We start from the raw sequence: 12,679 nt of genomic DNA on the forward strand, positions 1-12,679 counted from the left end.
TTAAAGAAACCATTATGCCAGAGAAACAGAAAATTATACAATCCTCTCCCCCAACCAACCAAAAAAAAAATATCACATCCCCATAGACACTTAAGTAAAGATCAGCCCAATTACACAAGTATTCCTAGTATTTGCTTGGAACCACATGTTTCAAAGGCTAGCCAGCATGGCCCAGTCTGAAATGGAATAGAGACCAGAGCTCCAAAGCTACACAGTATTACAGCATTCTTTCTCCAAAGGGGGAGAGCCAGAGGGGCCTACATGTTGGAACCAAGCCGATCTGTGGAACTCAGAACCTGCAGACACTTTATGAGTGGCTGCATTGTTTGCACATAAGATATATAAAAACAAGGCTTTCCAGACATAAATGTAATGTATGATTGTGAAAGACCACCCACTGCTAAGAGTAACAACGACTTTCAAACAGTTTAAATGACACACATAATTATTAATTATTGCTATCAAAAATAATAGAAATCTGATCCGTTGATTCTAATGTATTTTTCTACACAGAAGTATGTGTGGGGTGTGTGTGTGTGTGTGTGTGTGTGTGTGTGTGTGTGTGTGTGTGTGTGTGTTGGAGTACATTATCTTATTTGCAAAGTCTTGGACTATGACAACATATACTCATACTTTTAATCAAAAGAGTTCTTAAAGTCTTTGGCAGTTTTTAAAAAAACTCACCAGATGTTGGCAAAACACATTTTAAGACATGTCACATGCAAAAGCCTGGAAAATATCATCCACACCCATGACTTCCAACTTGAGCCTATATGTCGATGAGTCCCAACTATGCTTCTCCTGAACTCCAGAAGAGTATATACACTCTTTCCCAGTGATCTCATCTATCCCCAGTTTTCAATTACCATCTACATGCTGACAATGTCCAAATATGTTATCTCCAGCCCTGACTGCTCTCTCTTCTATTATCCAACACACAACCTCAACTACCTACCAGACATTTCTGCCTCAATGATCAAAGGACCCCTCAAACTCAACCTGTTCAAAATCAAACTCATTATTTCACCCCTCAAAAATATGTTCCTCCTGTGTTTCACTCATTTATTCAACAAATATTTACTGAGCACCTATTACCTGCTGTAGCCTCACCACCCCGCAAAACTAGAAGTTCTAGACTCTCCCTTCTGTCCTCATAACCAGTCACCAAGTCATGTCTACTCTACTTCCTCTATTCTATCAACTTTATCTTTTATTGTCCTAGTTACTGCCCTGGCTTTTCACGTGCATTATTAAAACTCCCTGCCACCACTCACTCCCCACTTATCCTCCATCCTAAATAGCGTTTCCTCTTCTTAAGGTGTTTTCACGGCTCCTCACCAGCCTTGGATACAGTCCAACAAAACTCCTCAGCATCTTTTCTTTTTCATCTTTCCTCTACTTTCCCCACATCTGTACTCCAAACAAGCCAAACTAGTCCAATACAACAAATATGTCATTTTGTCTCTTAAATCTGTACCTTTGCACATACCGTACAGGACAGCCCACTTAAGGCAACTAGGCACCCTCTTCCATAGCTCAGCAGCACCCAGATCCCCACTGGGCACCCAGCTCATCATGCTGCCTTGACATCCATGGTTTTCCTTACTGGGTCCCTCCCTAAGCAATGGTTTATCTTATTCATCAGCTCAGTACCTGGCATAGGATCAGTGCTCAATAAATGTTGGTTGAAGTAAAGAATGAATGGAAAACTTTTAAATATTTATGCAGAGATAGCATATAAAGTTCATTATTAGTAGGTTCATTTTCTGACAATTTCCATCTGTTTTCCAAAACAGTTAAATGTGGTTCCCCAATAAAATCACTCCATGAAACCTAACTTGAAGTGCCTCTTGGGTCACAGTCTCATTTCTATGGAGCTCAACACGCAATCCAGCCAGTGCTAGAAGTAGTTCTCCAAAATGAACCAAATTCACAGTATGGGTTAACCATCACTACTTCAACAAGGATCACGCCTCTGTACTTAGGGAAATGATGGAACTTTATAAATGAGCAGTAGCTCTATGATATCAGTGGCAATTAGCTCTGCAACAATTTGGGGCCAATCCAACTGAAAATGGTTTACTCAGGCTCTGAAAAGCTGTACCCCCCAGTTCTTCCCAGTGTAGGTTAGGCTTATTCTCTAGATTATTAAGGGGGTACAGTTGTAGGGATATTTTATATGTGTGTATGTACGAGTATACAAATGTGTGTGTGTGTGTGTGTGTGTGTGTGGAACCAAGCAGATCTGTGGCACTCAGAACCTGCAGACACTTTGAGTGGTTGCATTGTTTGTACATAAGATATATAAAAGCAAAGCTTTCATGACACAAATGTAGGGTATGATTGTGAAAGACCACCCACTGCTAAGAGTAGCAATTCACAACTTTCAAACAGCTTAAATAACACATAATTACTAATTGTTGCTATCAAAATAATAGAAATATATATTCATACATATGTATAATCTATGAATATATATGTAAAACATATGCAAATACCACATTTAGATAAAGCTGCAGCTAAAATCTCTCTCTACTTGTCACTTCCTCCTCAAACTTTAGTTTTGAAAGAGGGGCAACAAGGCTCCCAGGGCCACAGAGAATAGAGAAATATGCTTCAACTTCACCACCCCCCTTCCTCAGTCTCTGCTGCAGATCAGTTTAGAAAATGATACATTCAGAGAATCAGTCATTCTCTAGGTATATGCCATCCTAGGACCTCATTTGACAGTGATCAAGTCCTCTAGAATGTGTCTTTAGGTATTTATTCTTACAGTCATTCCAACCTTTAATAATAACTCTGTACAAGGCACTCTACTCGCCACTCTAGAGGATACCATGACAATCAAACATGGCTCCTACATTCAATGGGCATAGGGTCTGTCAGAGGCTATGAATAAACTATGGACTTCAAAAAACATGGATACTAAGTAAGAAGTATAAATAAGGTAATTCTGGGAACCGAATGCCATTAGGGCATATCTCTGTATTATCTCTGCACACATGATAATTTCCACGTTCAAATGTTTTCCAATCCTTTCAGTCTGTTATGTGCCAGTTAACTTTCTGATATATACCAGAATGAGGGCTCTTAACCTACTCCCTGTATCCATCACCCTAACTCTTCCTCTCTTCACCACGTTTCCCTCAGCTTCAATCATCCAGACCAAAATTTGACAAAGAGCAATGGAGAATCCCAGGATGCCAGAACACATACTGGAAGTATGTATTACGCAGAGTGTGGGAGAGAGGGAAGAGAACCATAATTAAGAAGGAAACTACGCAAATAGAATTCTAACATTATTTTTAAATGATCATCATTTCTTTCTCTTTTCCCCTCTTTCCTACTTGGGCCTGTAGCTGAAAGAACTCCCGATGGGTCATCGCTAGCCAATTTTGAAAGTATGCCCTAATGCATACAGAAATTAAGAGGACTCTCAGGAGGCCCTTTAGACTACTCCAATAAAATTCCCATGGCTGAAACCCACTTTGGATTATGTCCTTTTCCATGTACATTTATGAAGTTTGATGTTATAGGTAAGAAACACCAAACACTGAGGGAAAACTTATATACACTTAGTGTATGCTTCTGTAACCAGTTGCATTATTTCCACACTAAATACCACAGATCTGTAAAGTGAAAATAAATATATGCATTTACGTATACGTAAATATATTTATTTTTAAACTACTTAAAATAACCTTGTAAACAAGCACAAGCTACTTACCTCTTGTAAGACTTGGCTAGTCTACTTTTTCCAGGGAGTTATAGTACAGCCAAATGAATTAAGTCAATGTCCTTTTCACTTACCCATAGACAACAAATGGATTTTTGACCTGAAAAAGTAGTTACTTTTTTAGAAACCTTAGTATATTGGTAAAAAGGAATCAACTACTTAAATATTGGTTTTACGGAAATTTTATGGTTACATTTATAATTCCACTCATTCATTTAGCCTACAAATATTTATGGGGTACCTATTATTTGTACTATGCACTATGCTAGACACTGACGATACAAAGATACATAAAATACAGCCCCTGTAACCTTGAGGAGATCACAGTCTAGTAGGGAGATACAGATAATCACAAACACATACCTTAAAGATACCATAATAAGGATTTCTAATTTTCCAGTAATAAACTTATATTCAAAAGGCAGAGTCAAAAGGCCAGTTAAAATTCTACTCTCAAAGTTTGCTGAATTTATAAGAAATAAATGCATGCTTCATTGTGGAAATTTTGAAAAATACAGAATACTCTCAAAATCATCACTTCTGAGAAATGTACATCTTTCAGGTGAATGGTTGGAATACAGTGTGTGGAAATTTCATTTATAATGGCTTTAACTTCTCTGTTCCTTTTTACTGCCACTTTCACTTGTATTTTCTCTCTCTTCCTATCAATTATTTATCAATATAAGCCTATTAAGTATACTTCAACGAGCTTAGTAGATTTACTAATCTAGCATATAAATACAATTTCAGCTACTAGGCATAATTAACTGTTCAGAACACTAGCAAAGCATTTGGGTCCCAACATTGACTCCTTTTCCCTCATGAGAAAAAGTACAAACTCTCAAATAAGGCTTTATGTGGCTACACACATAGACGGGCAAAAGTGAAAGTACCTTCCTTGTTAATCAATGCGGATTCGTGTTTGTTTAAAAATGGCAAACAAGTATTCCTAATAATTAGCACTTGGATAATTAATATTTAATTGGCCTAATTCGAAGAAGAGAACTAATACTTTACTTTGTATATTCAACAAGGTATTCAAGTGAGACTATAAGGTCCCAGTGAGCGTTTTCCCCTCACACACAGCATTTCAAAATGCACATTTTCTCTGCTGATATGCTCACCTTCAGGTTGCTTTGTGAATCGCAGTGTTCCTGTCATTACGTTTCAGAAGATAAATTCCCATTACTTTATGCTGTCTCTAAAGCCAGTCCGGGGCCCACGACTTGGACACTATTTTCTGATGCTCATTTCTTAATGGAGTGCTGGGGATCCTGTTTCAAGCCTGACAATTTGCTAAATATGGGCAGATGACTGGGGGATTTTTCTGCCCACACTTTCCATTAGACCCTAGATTACCAAAAACATCAAACCTGCTTAGAAGCTCAGCTAGGGCTGAAGAGATGCTGGCTCCTGGTATGGTCTCTGGAATTGAGCCTGTGCACAAATTCTGATCCCAGGTTACAGAAACCTGTGAGGTACATCAACAGGTCCATGCATGTGTCACAGCTCAACTCCCAAATATGGTAATGTCAACATTAGTGAGAAAGGTCTAGCTGACATTAAATCAAAGAGAGTTTGATTTAAGAGATGTCTTACAATTTATGTGCTATAATTGGTGATCTTTAACGATACTAGGGCAGTCATAACAATGTTGCTAATTTCAATTTGTTCTCTGGGTACTCAACATTCATAAACACTGCCTGATGGTAAGAGTCGCCAGCTAACTGAGGTAAGCCCGAACCAGTCTCCGGTCAAAATATATGCAGCTTGAAAAGTTTGTCCACATACCCCAATAATGTCTCATAAAAATTTGGACTTAGACTTTTAAAATAAGTAAGATGAGATCTAGCTTAAGAAAGTATTTGAGAGTTTCATAGAAGAATACATAACGATCTAGAAATTCTATTATCAATTATTTACTAAATGCTCTACGGTACTCTTAGCATTGTGCTCAACACTGCATCAAATACAGTGCTTTCCCTTTAAGGAGCTTATAATCTAAAACATACAAATAACCATATGCAGAAAAAAAGCGAGAGATCAGAGTAAAAGGAAGCATTCACAAAAATGTACAAATTCAGCATGCCAGAACTTTTCAGTTGAGCAATATGATCCCCAGTGAAATTCTTTCCAAATGATGTATCGTGTGCACAAGTTATAAGTGATTATCTTCAATTTTCTTAGAAATGAGTAATAAGATACCTCTTAAGAACCATGCTTTTGTATATGCATCAAACACTACAGTTGGCGTGGTCCTATTGATAACTGCCATTTAAGGAGAACATATTTTCTGCCTTGTCTCACATCAGACAAATCCAGACCTCTTTTCTCCCAGGTTGGTAATAAGCTGCCTTTTTCTAGGCTACAGTGAACAGCAAACATTGCAACTCCAAAGATGGAAGCAGCAGAATGCTCAAAAATATTGCATCAAAATATTGGATACAACCTACCAGCCCATAAGAAAAAAAAAAACACATTGCAAAACTGACACCATCTGTGTCATCTAGCATCCATCAAAATCCTCTTATGCTTCTATTTCCTAATGCTTACAAACAGAATTTGCTCCAAGAATTAAGAAAACTTTTTAAGATGGCGGCCCTATTAAGCGACCTCTCCCTATCTCCCACTTCATCTCGTCAGTTCTTTTCCCTTGCCCAGGCTGGCTATTGTGACCATTTCAGCCAATTTCCTGGAGGTATTTTCTAGCCCTTTTCACCCTATTTAATCCCACAAGTTTCCTGAGAAGCCTGTTTACTTGTATGCTCCCCCACTAGACTGTGAGCGCCTTGACAAAAGGGACTATGTCTTACTCCTCTCGGCACCCCCAAAACCTAACACAGAGCCTGCCAAGCAGCAGGCAGTCTGAGACTCCTTTCAGGCCAAGGCGCTCCACCGACCATCAGCCGTCTCCTCAATCGGATCGATGCTTCCCTCTGAGAACATCCCGTTACCGATCACCAGGATTAGCGTAATAAATATATTCAGACCACATTTGAGAGAGTTCTCTAAACTATTCCAAGTTAGCACATGGTGATACAACTTTTTCAAAGTTTGAACAAATCACCTGCTCACTCAACTGTCCAGTGCAATCTCAGAGGAGAGAAACCCCTCCCACACCTCACTCTTCTCTCCTGACTTTAGGACCACTAACTGCTTCCAGTTAATTGGGGAACCACAGCTGGCAACCCGGAGGAGGTTACTAGTTCTCATACTCTAAAGCAATAACAACGAATACCAAACTCTCTTTTCGAGAACGTTGATTTTTATTTTGATGTTGTTTCATCTATTTGAGAAACTCCAAGTCAGTTTTGGCTTTTCAAGGCTGCCTTTTACCCATTCGGGCATTTGGCCTCCTGGATTGGTTCTTGCACTTTCCAAGGCCCTCTAAGGCAAGATTCCTCAGTCTTTGGGGAGTTGCAACACTACCACGGTTTGTTTGATTTTCTCATTCCCATCCGTCCCCTTCACCACCACCCCTACAAAAGTGGTGTATGGCATTCATAAAGTGAATTACACTTGATTTTTGTTTAGAGGAGTTTTTTTTCAGACTTCTGTAACATTCCCTTGAGACAACTGGAAACATCGTTGTCTGATTACTAGCTCACTTTCCTCGCCTAAAATTGTATCCATTCCTGATTGCGCCTGTGGGTAGGTTAAGCAAAACAAAATAAACATCTAGACTTATGAGCTCATTGGCTTTTTTCTGAATTTTTCTAAATTAAATAAGGGCAAAAGAGCTGCACTGAAAGTCAGTTATATGGATTTTTCTGCCAAATGCTAACTCTGTGTGCCTGGTTTCCATCTGTGGTGCTTTCCAAGTTACAAATCCTTAGGAAAAAAAAGAGTGGGGTACGAAAAGATCTATGGATTTGGGGGGCATGCTCGTTAGAGTTGCTATCCTGTGCCTTTGAACACTAAAAGAAATGGGAACGTGAGATCGTAAGGCTTTAGATCAGCTTTGTGGAAGTCTAGTGTAGTCCTTCAGCACCAGTGATTTATTTTTTAGGCCTGCTGATTTCAAATGCCGTTTAGTCTCATCCATATTAGCATAAGAAATGTACCTTATCCACTCTAACCCAATTCTGCTAATGGCCTAAGTTAACAGTCAATCCCATGCTCCCCCTAAGTGAGACAAGACATTCTTGAGGATTTCTCCTTACTGTGACCAAATCTCGTTTTATCTGGGACAAAGAAAGCTTTAATGCAGTTAATATAGTGGAGCAGAAGAAATGAACACGGCTTAAAATAGAGATGGGAAAGAAAAGTCAAGCGGTCATCACGATGGTTCATAACTATCAAATAATTTGCAGCTCTCTTTCAATTTCCAACCACTGAACGACAGCAGCAAATCACACATTTATTCACTTTGAAATTATGCACTTGCCATTGTATTTAGTCGGCCATTATCGTCTCTTCTCTGAAATACTGATGAGCTCTTTCCACACACGGACATTAGGATTTTTACCATGCTTTCCATATCTACAGTGACCATATTTGTCCAACTAAAATTCAGGACACGTGGTTTCATGCCAGGACAGAGTACTGGAAATCTGCACCGTCCCAGAAAATCCAGGCTATATGGTAGCTGTGTGGGTATCGCCATATTTGAAATTTGGCTTTGCTCCAGGGTGAGTCAGAACAGTGCCTGCCACGTAGAAGGTGCTCAACAGGGCATATGTTTGTTAAACAGAAGTGAAGTAGGGAATGTTGGGTTTATACGGTAAAGACCCTTGGAAAGGGATTTTTCCTATAGAGTTTGGGAAATACTTGAGGAAAATGAAAAATCTCCATTACGAGTCCCTGCTCTCTGTATGTAACATGGCCATCCTTAGGCCAGGAGTAAGGGTGCTTGGAAGGAGGGAGCCCAGGCCAAATCTCATACGCACAGTGTGTGGGCCCTCCCAATACTTTTATACAGATGCTGCAAAGAGGCAGGCAGCCAGAGGGCTGGGGGAGGGCAAGGGAGGGTGAGCTCCTGCTTGAGCCTGTGTAGAGGGGGGTTGCTAAATGAGTATCTGTGCATTCCCTCTGGTCTTTCTCCTCTTTTAAGCACAATCTTCACCCCTTGGCTTCAAACCCGCCCAGTGTGGCCCCCGCTCCAACCCTGGATCCATTCATCTTGTGGGGGGGCTCATCCTGTGAGGACAAATTTTTACATTACCAACAAAAGCATGTTCTCTGGCCTTACCAAGCTAATTACCAGGGCACTTCGAGGGGAGAGAGAGATTCGCCTGCTGTTGCAGCTCTGTGGAGCTGATTCATAGGTTGCCCCTTACGGCTCCTGCACACGCCCACGTGGTACGTTATTAACACTTAACAGAGGGAGAGGTAGTTCTACCCTTCCTTAGAGCGAAATCCTGCAAAGCAATATTTAACATATGCGCAAACGCATTTCAGTCACCAAAAAGGGTGAGCAATTACCTTTGCAACTAAACAGCAGGCTCGCTCGGCTCTTTTCATACACCTAAAGAAAAGGCTGAGGGCGCGCTGGCTGCCTAGGTAACCTCCCGCTAGTGAACGCTCGCCGGCAGCGCCCACAGGGCGCGCATCGCATTCACAACTTGGCCCAACCATCAGGCCCGCCTCCCCGACTTGTTGAGAGCCACGAGCCAAGTTTTGGCGAGGGCTGCTCCCCGATCCCTCGGAAACGCGGGACGCGCGCCTCGCTGGATGCCTGGGTGGCGAAGAGACACCGGAGGCCACAAACGTCTTACGGTTTGTGAATACAGCCAGCCGTTTCTTAGAGCGCACCTCTGATAAATAAACCTGTTTGAAGCCGACTCTTCTTGCCTGCATTGCCAGTGTAGCAACTTGTCCTAATTGGATTCTAAGGCAGGCTTTTAGGACTCCAACCGTGGGACAGTCAATCACACAAGGCCATTAATATTCATCTGTTGACAGCGGCAGCGCTCAGGGAAGGCTAAAATATGCCCTTACAACACGACCTGATTGTGCAGAACAAAAGGCAAGCGTTCAGAAACTTTCCTCCACCTAAAATCATCTCCCCTTCAGGGTCCAGCCTGTCAAGAAGGCAGATGAGTTTGAGAAGGGGAGGAGTTAAATCATCTTTGGACTCCTGCTCCCCGGGCCAGCGGCCCGGTTTTGGAAACGATTTCGCCAGCCTAGAGAAGAGACGCTGTTTTGAAGGAAAAGGCTCGGTCCTCCTCATTTGGGGGACCCTCCTGCCTACTCAAAAGTTTCCCTCCGTGTGTCTTTACCTGCCACTGCGGATTCGGAGATCTGTCCTCAACTTTGCCTGCACTTGGGCCCGCGAGCCTCGGGAACCCAGGCTGCGGAAAGGAGGGCGTGAGGGCAGGTTGGGGAAAGAATGGCCGGAGCCGCGGTCCAGCTGAGGCTGAAATTCTGGCACGTACGTGCGAGCGAGGGTGGCAAATTCCAGAGGCACCAGCTAGGATGTGGGGCGCCAGTTCGCCGAGGCGGGGAGAACCAGCTCCAGCCTTCCTGCCCTCCCCCCAAAAATGGGCGCTCGCTAGAAAGGCCATGCTCGCGGTTCCTCCCAGTCGCACCTTCGCTGACAGCCCAGCAAGCTTGGGAGATGCGGACACGGCCCACATATACCCTTCTTCCCTTTCTCGGGAGACCTGGCCGGGCGGCCCGGGCACGGCGACCACTCCCAGGTGCCCGGCCGCTAGGCTCACGATTGCGGCCCCGTGGGACTAGCGCGCTCGGGTTACCTCCACCATGCGCCCCTTGGCTCACCGCCGGGCGCGGGGAACGCGCGAGGGACGACTCCTCACCTGGCACCGGGGTTTCAGGCACCCACTTGAGTCCGGGCTGCAGTCTCTGGAAGAAGGAGCGGACCTGGTGACAGGTGGCGTCCGGCGGCGGCGGCGGGGGCTGTGCCTGTCCCGGGCAGTCCAAGCTGAGCAGCATCGCCACCACCAAGCACGCGGTGCGCACGGGCCCTGCCATCCTGCTTCGCCGGGAGCGAGGAGAAAGCGGGAGAGTGGCAGCGGGGGCGAGAGCGGTCCCAGGACTCAGCAAGCCTGGCAGTGGCCCTAAGGAGCGGGAGACGTGCCGCTACCCAGCCGCTGCAAAAGTTTCCTCGCAGCTACCTGGGCGCTGGGCGAGGGCGGGAACGGCTCGGCGGCTCGGGGCGGGGCGGGGTTGACCGGGTTGGGGCGGGGCGAGGAGGGACCGGGTGGGGCGGGGCGAGGCGAACTGCGCGGCCGGGGGGCGGTGGCGGCCGCGCGGCGAGGCTGCGGGCGCGGGGCTGCGAGGACTGCTGGGGCACCGCGGCGCGGGGACCGGGCAGGAGCGGCGCGAGAGGAGGACGCGGAGCGCGTGCGGTGGCTCCTGGCCCCGCAGCCCAGCTGCCGGCTCGCCGCCGCTCTACACAGAGAGCTCTGGCATAACTACTGCAGAGGGGCTGCAGGCTCGGGCGCGCTGATTGGCTTCCCAGCAGCCGTCCCCTCTGACTGGCTCTGGGAGAAGTTCCCCAGCCTCACTCCTCCTTCCCGCCGCTCATTGGCCTACAGCCGAGAGGGCTTTTCCCTTTAGGATTTTTGCAACCTCTCCATCCTTCCTTGGGGGTGCGTGGGGGTCCCTGGCTTAGGTATCCCTCCTCCCAGCCCGGTCCAGCTCGTCTCTGGCCACAAGAGCCTCGCAAGAGGTCTTCCTCCTCCGCACAAAATCCACCTCCTCTTCCTGTTCTCTGAGGAGCTTCCCTCGAACCGTTTTCCCAACGCAGCTCTGGCCGGGTTCGGAAACCCACCCCACAAATAGTCCCATTCAGGGGCAGCTGGGGACCGCTGGCAGAGAGGGGCAGGAGGTTCACAGCCTGCCTCATCTTTGAATACTGTACCTAAAAAGTCTGACAGCCCGTGGGGCTTACTAGATTTAATTTAATAGAACCACGCAAAGTCAGAGAAGTCACCTGATCCCAGGATGAAATCTGTCTCCTGTAAGGTAGCTCCTGGTGACCTTTCATGAAGCAAAGCATAACTGGTGACAACAAGATAACCTGGGGCTTAAAGTCAGCCTAACTCATTAGAAAATCGTTTCACACAGCAAATTGATTGAGCCAGAGCTAGCCTGCTTGAGAGCTCTCCAAGACCCAAATCCCCACCTCTCCTGTTTAAATGTCATCATCTGAAACCCAGTTCTTTGAAAATCAGATACCTCTCAGAGGAGGAATGTATTTGGTCATTACCCATATGCTCCTAAGTAGGGATCTTAAACTCCCTGGTTCTTTCTGTGACTCCCACACACACCTAAGCACAATGTCTGGCACATAGCAGGAACTCGATGATAAGTGTTTGTATAATGAAATGATTTAACACCTCAGTGTGAATTAGTTTATCATCTGATCGTGTTGTCTCTGATCTAGGTAAAAGCAGGTTTAGGTAAGGAAAGAAAAAGGAGAGCCTCCACCCCAGGAATTCTCCAATGAGTACCAGCCAGGCCAGGGGCGGAGAGGAGAGTTCGTGTGCCAGAACTTGTGGACTGAGAAGAGAGGCAAAGGAAAGATAGGTGGCCGAGGAGCTCATTCATTCGTTCAGTAACAAATATTTGAATTGCTGCTACATGCCAGACACTGTGAGATACAAACAGACAGTGGGATACAAAGATTAACCTGTGGTACCTGACCTCAAAGAGCTACAGGTCTTGTGGGAAAGACAACTAAACAGAAAAATGTTAACACAGCATGTGGTAAGTGCTAACATAGAGGCAAATGCAGAGTTCTAAGAGGGTGAGAAGGCAAGCCACAGAAACCTTCCCAGAGGGGGTGATGCCCTAAACTCAGGCTTGAAAGACCAGTAGGAGTTGAGGTGAGAAAAGAAGATGGGGGAAAGGGGGGCAAAGGAAAAGAAGCAGGACGAACAAAGATTCTGACAGGAGAGAGCCTGGCATGGCCCAGTGGGATGGTGGGAGGTGCGAGTAATGGTTTCAGGCTGGGGAGTTAGAAGAGCTACAGCA

General features: G+C 44.9%; 1 protein-coding gene across 1 annotated transcript in view; it reads right to left on the minus strand.

The window, feature by feature from the left end:
- The window catches only part of GPC3 (glypican 3), a 445,929-nt gene extending 435,108 nt beyond the window's left edge, over positions 1–10,821 (minus strand). Inside the window, exon 1 of the mRNA XM_082865357.1 lies at positions 10,498–10,821. Coding sequence (XP_082721483.1) covers positions 10,498–10,672 — 175 coding nt within the window. The 5' untranslated portion in view covers positions 10,673–10,821. The remainder of the gene's footprint in view (positions 1–10,497) is intronic.
- Between the last annotated feature and the right edge of the window lie 1,858 nt (positions 10,822–12,679).

This window comes from Leucopleurus acutus (assembly GCF_964270905.1).
Source record: "Leucopleurus acutus genome assembly, chromosome: X".
NCBI lineage: Eukaryota > Metazoa > Chordata > Mammalia > Artiodactyla > Delphinidae > Leucopleurus > Leucopleurus acutus.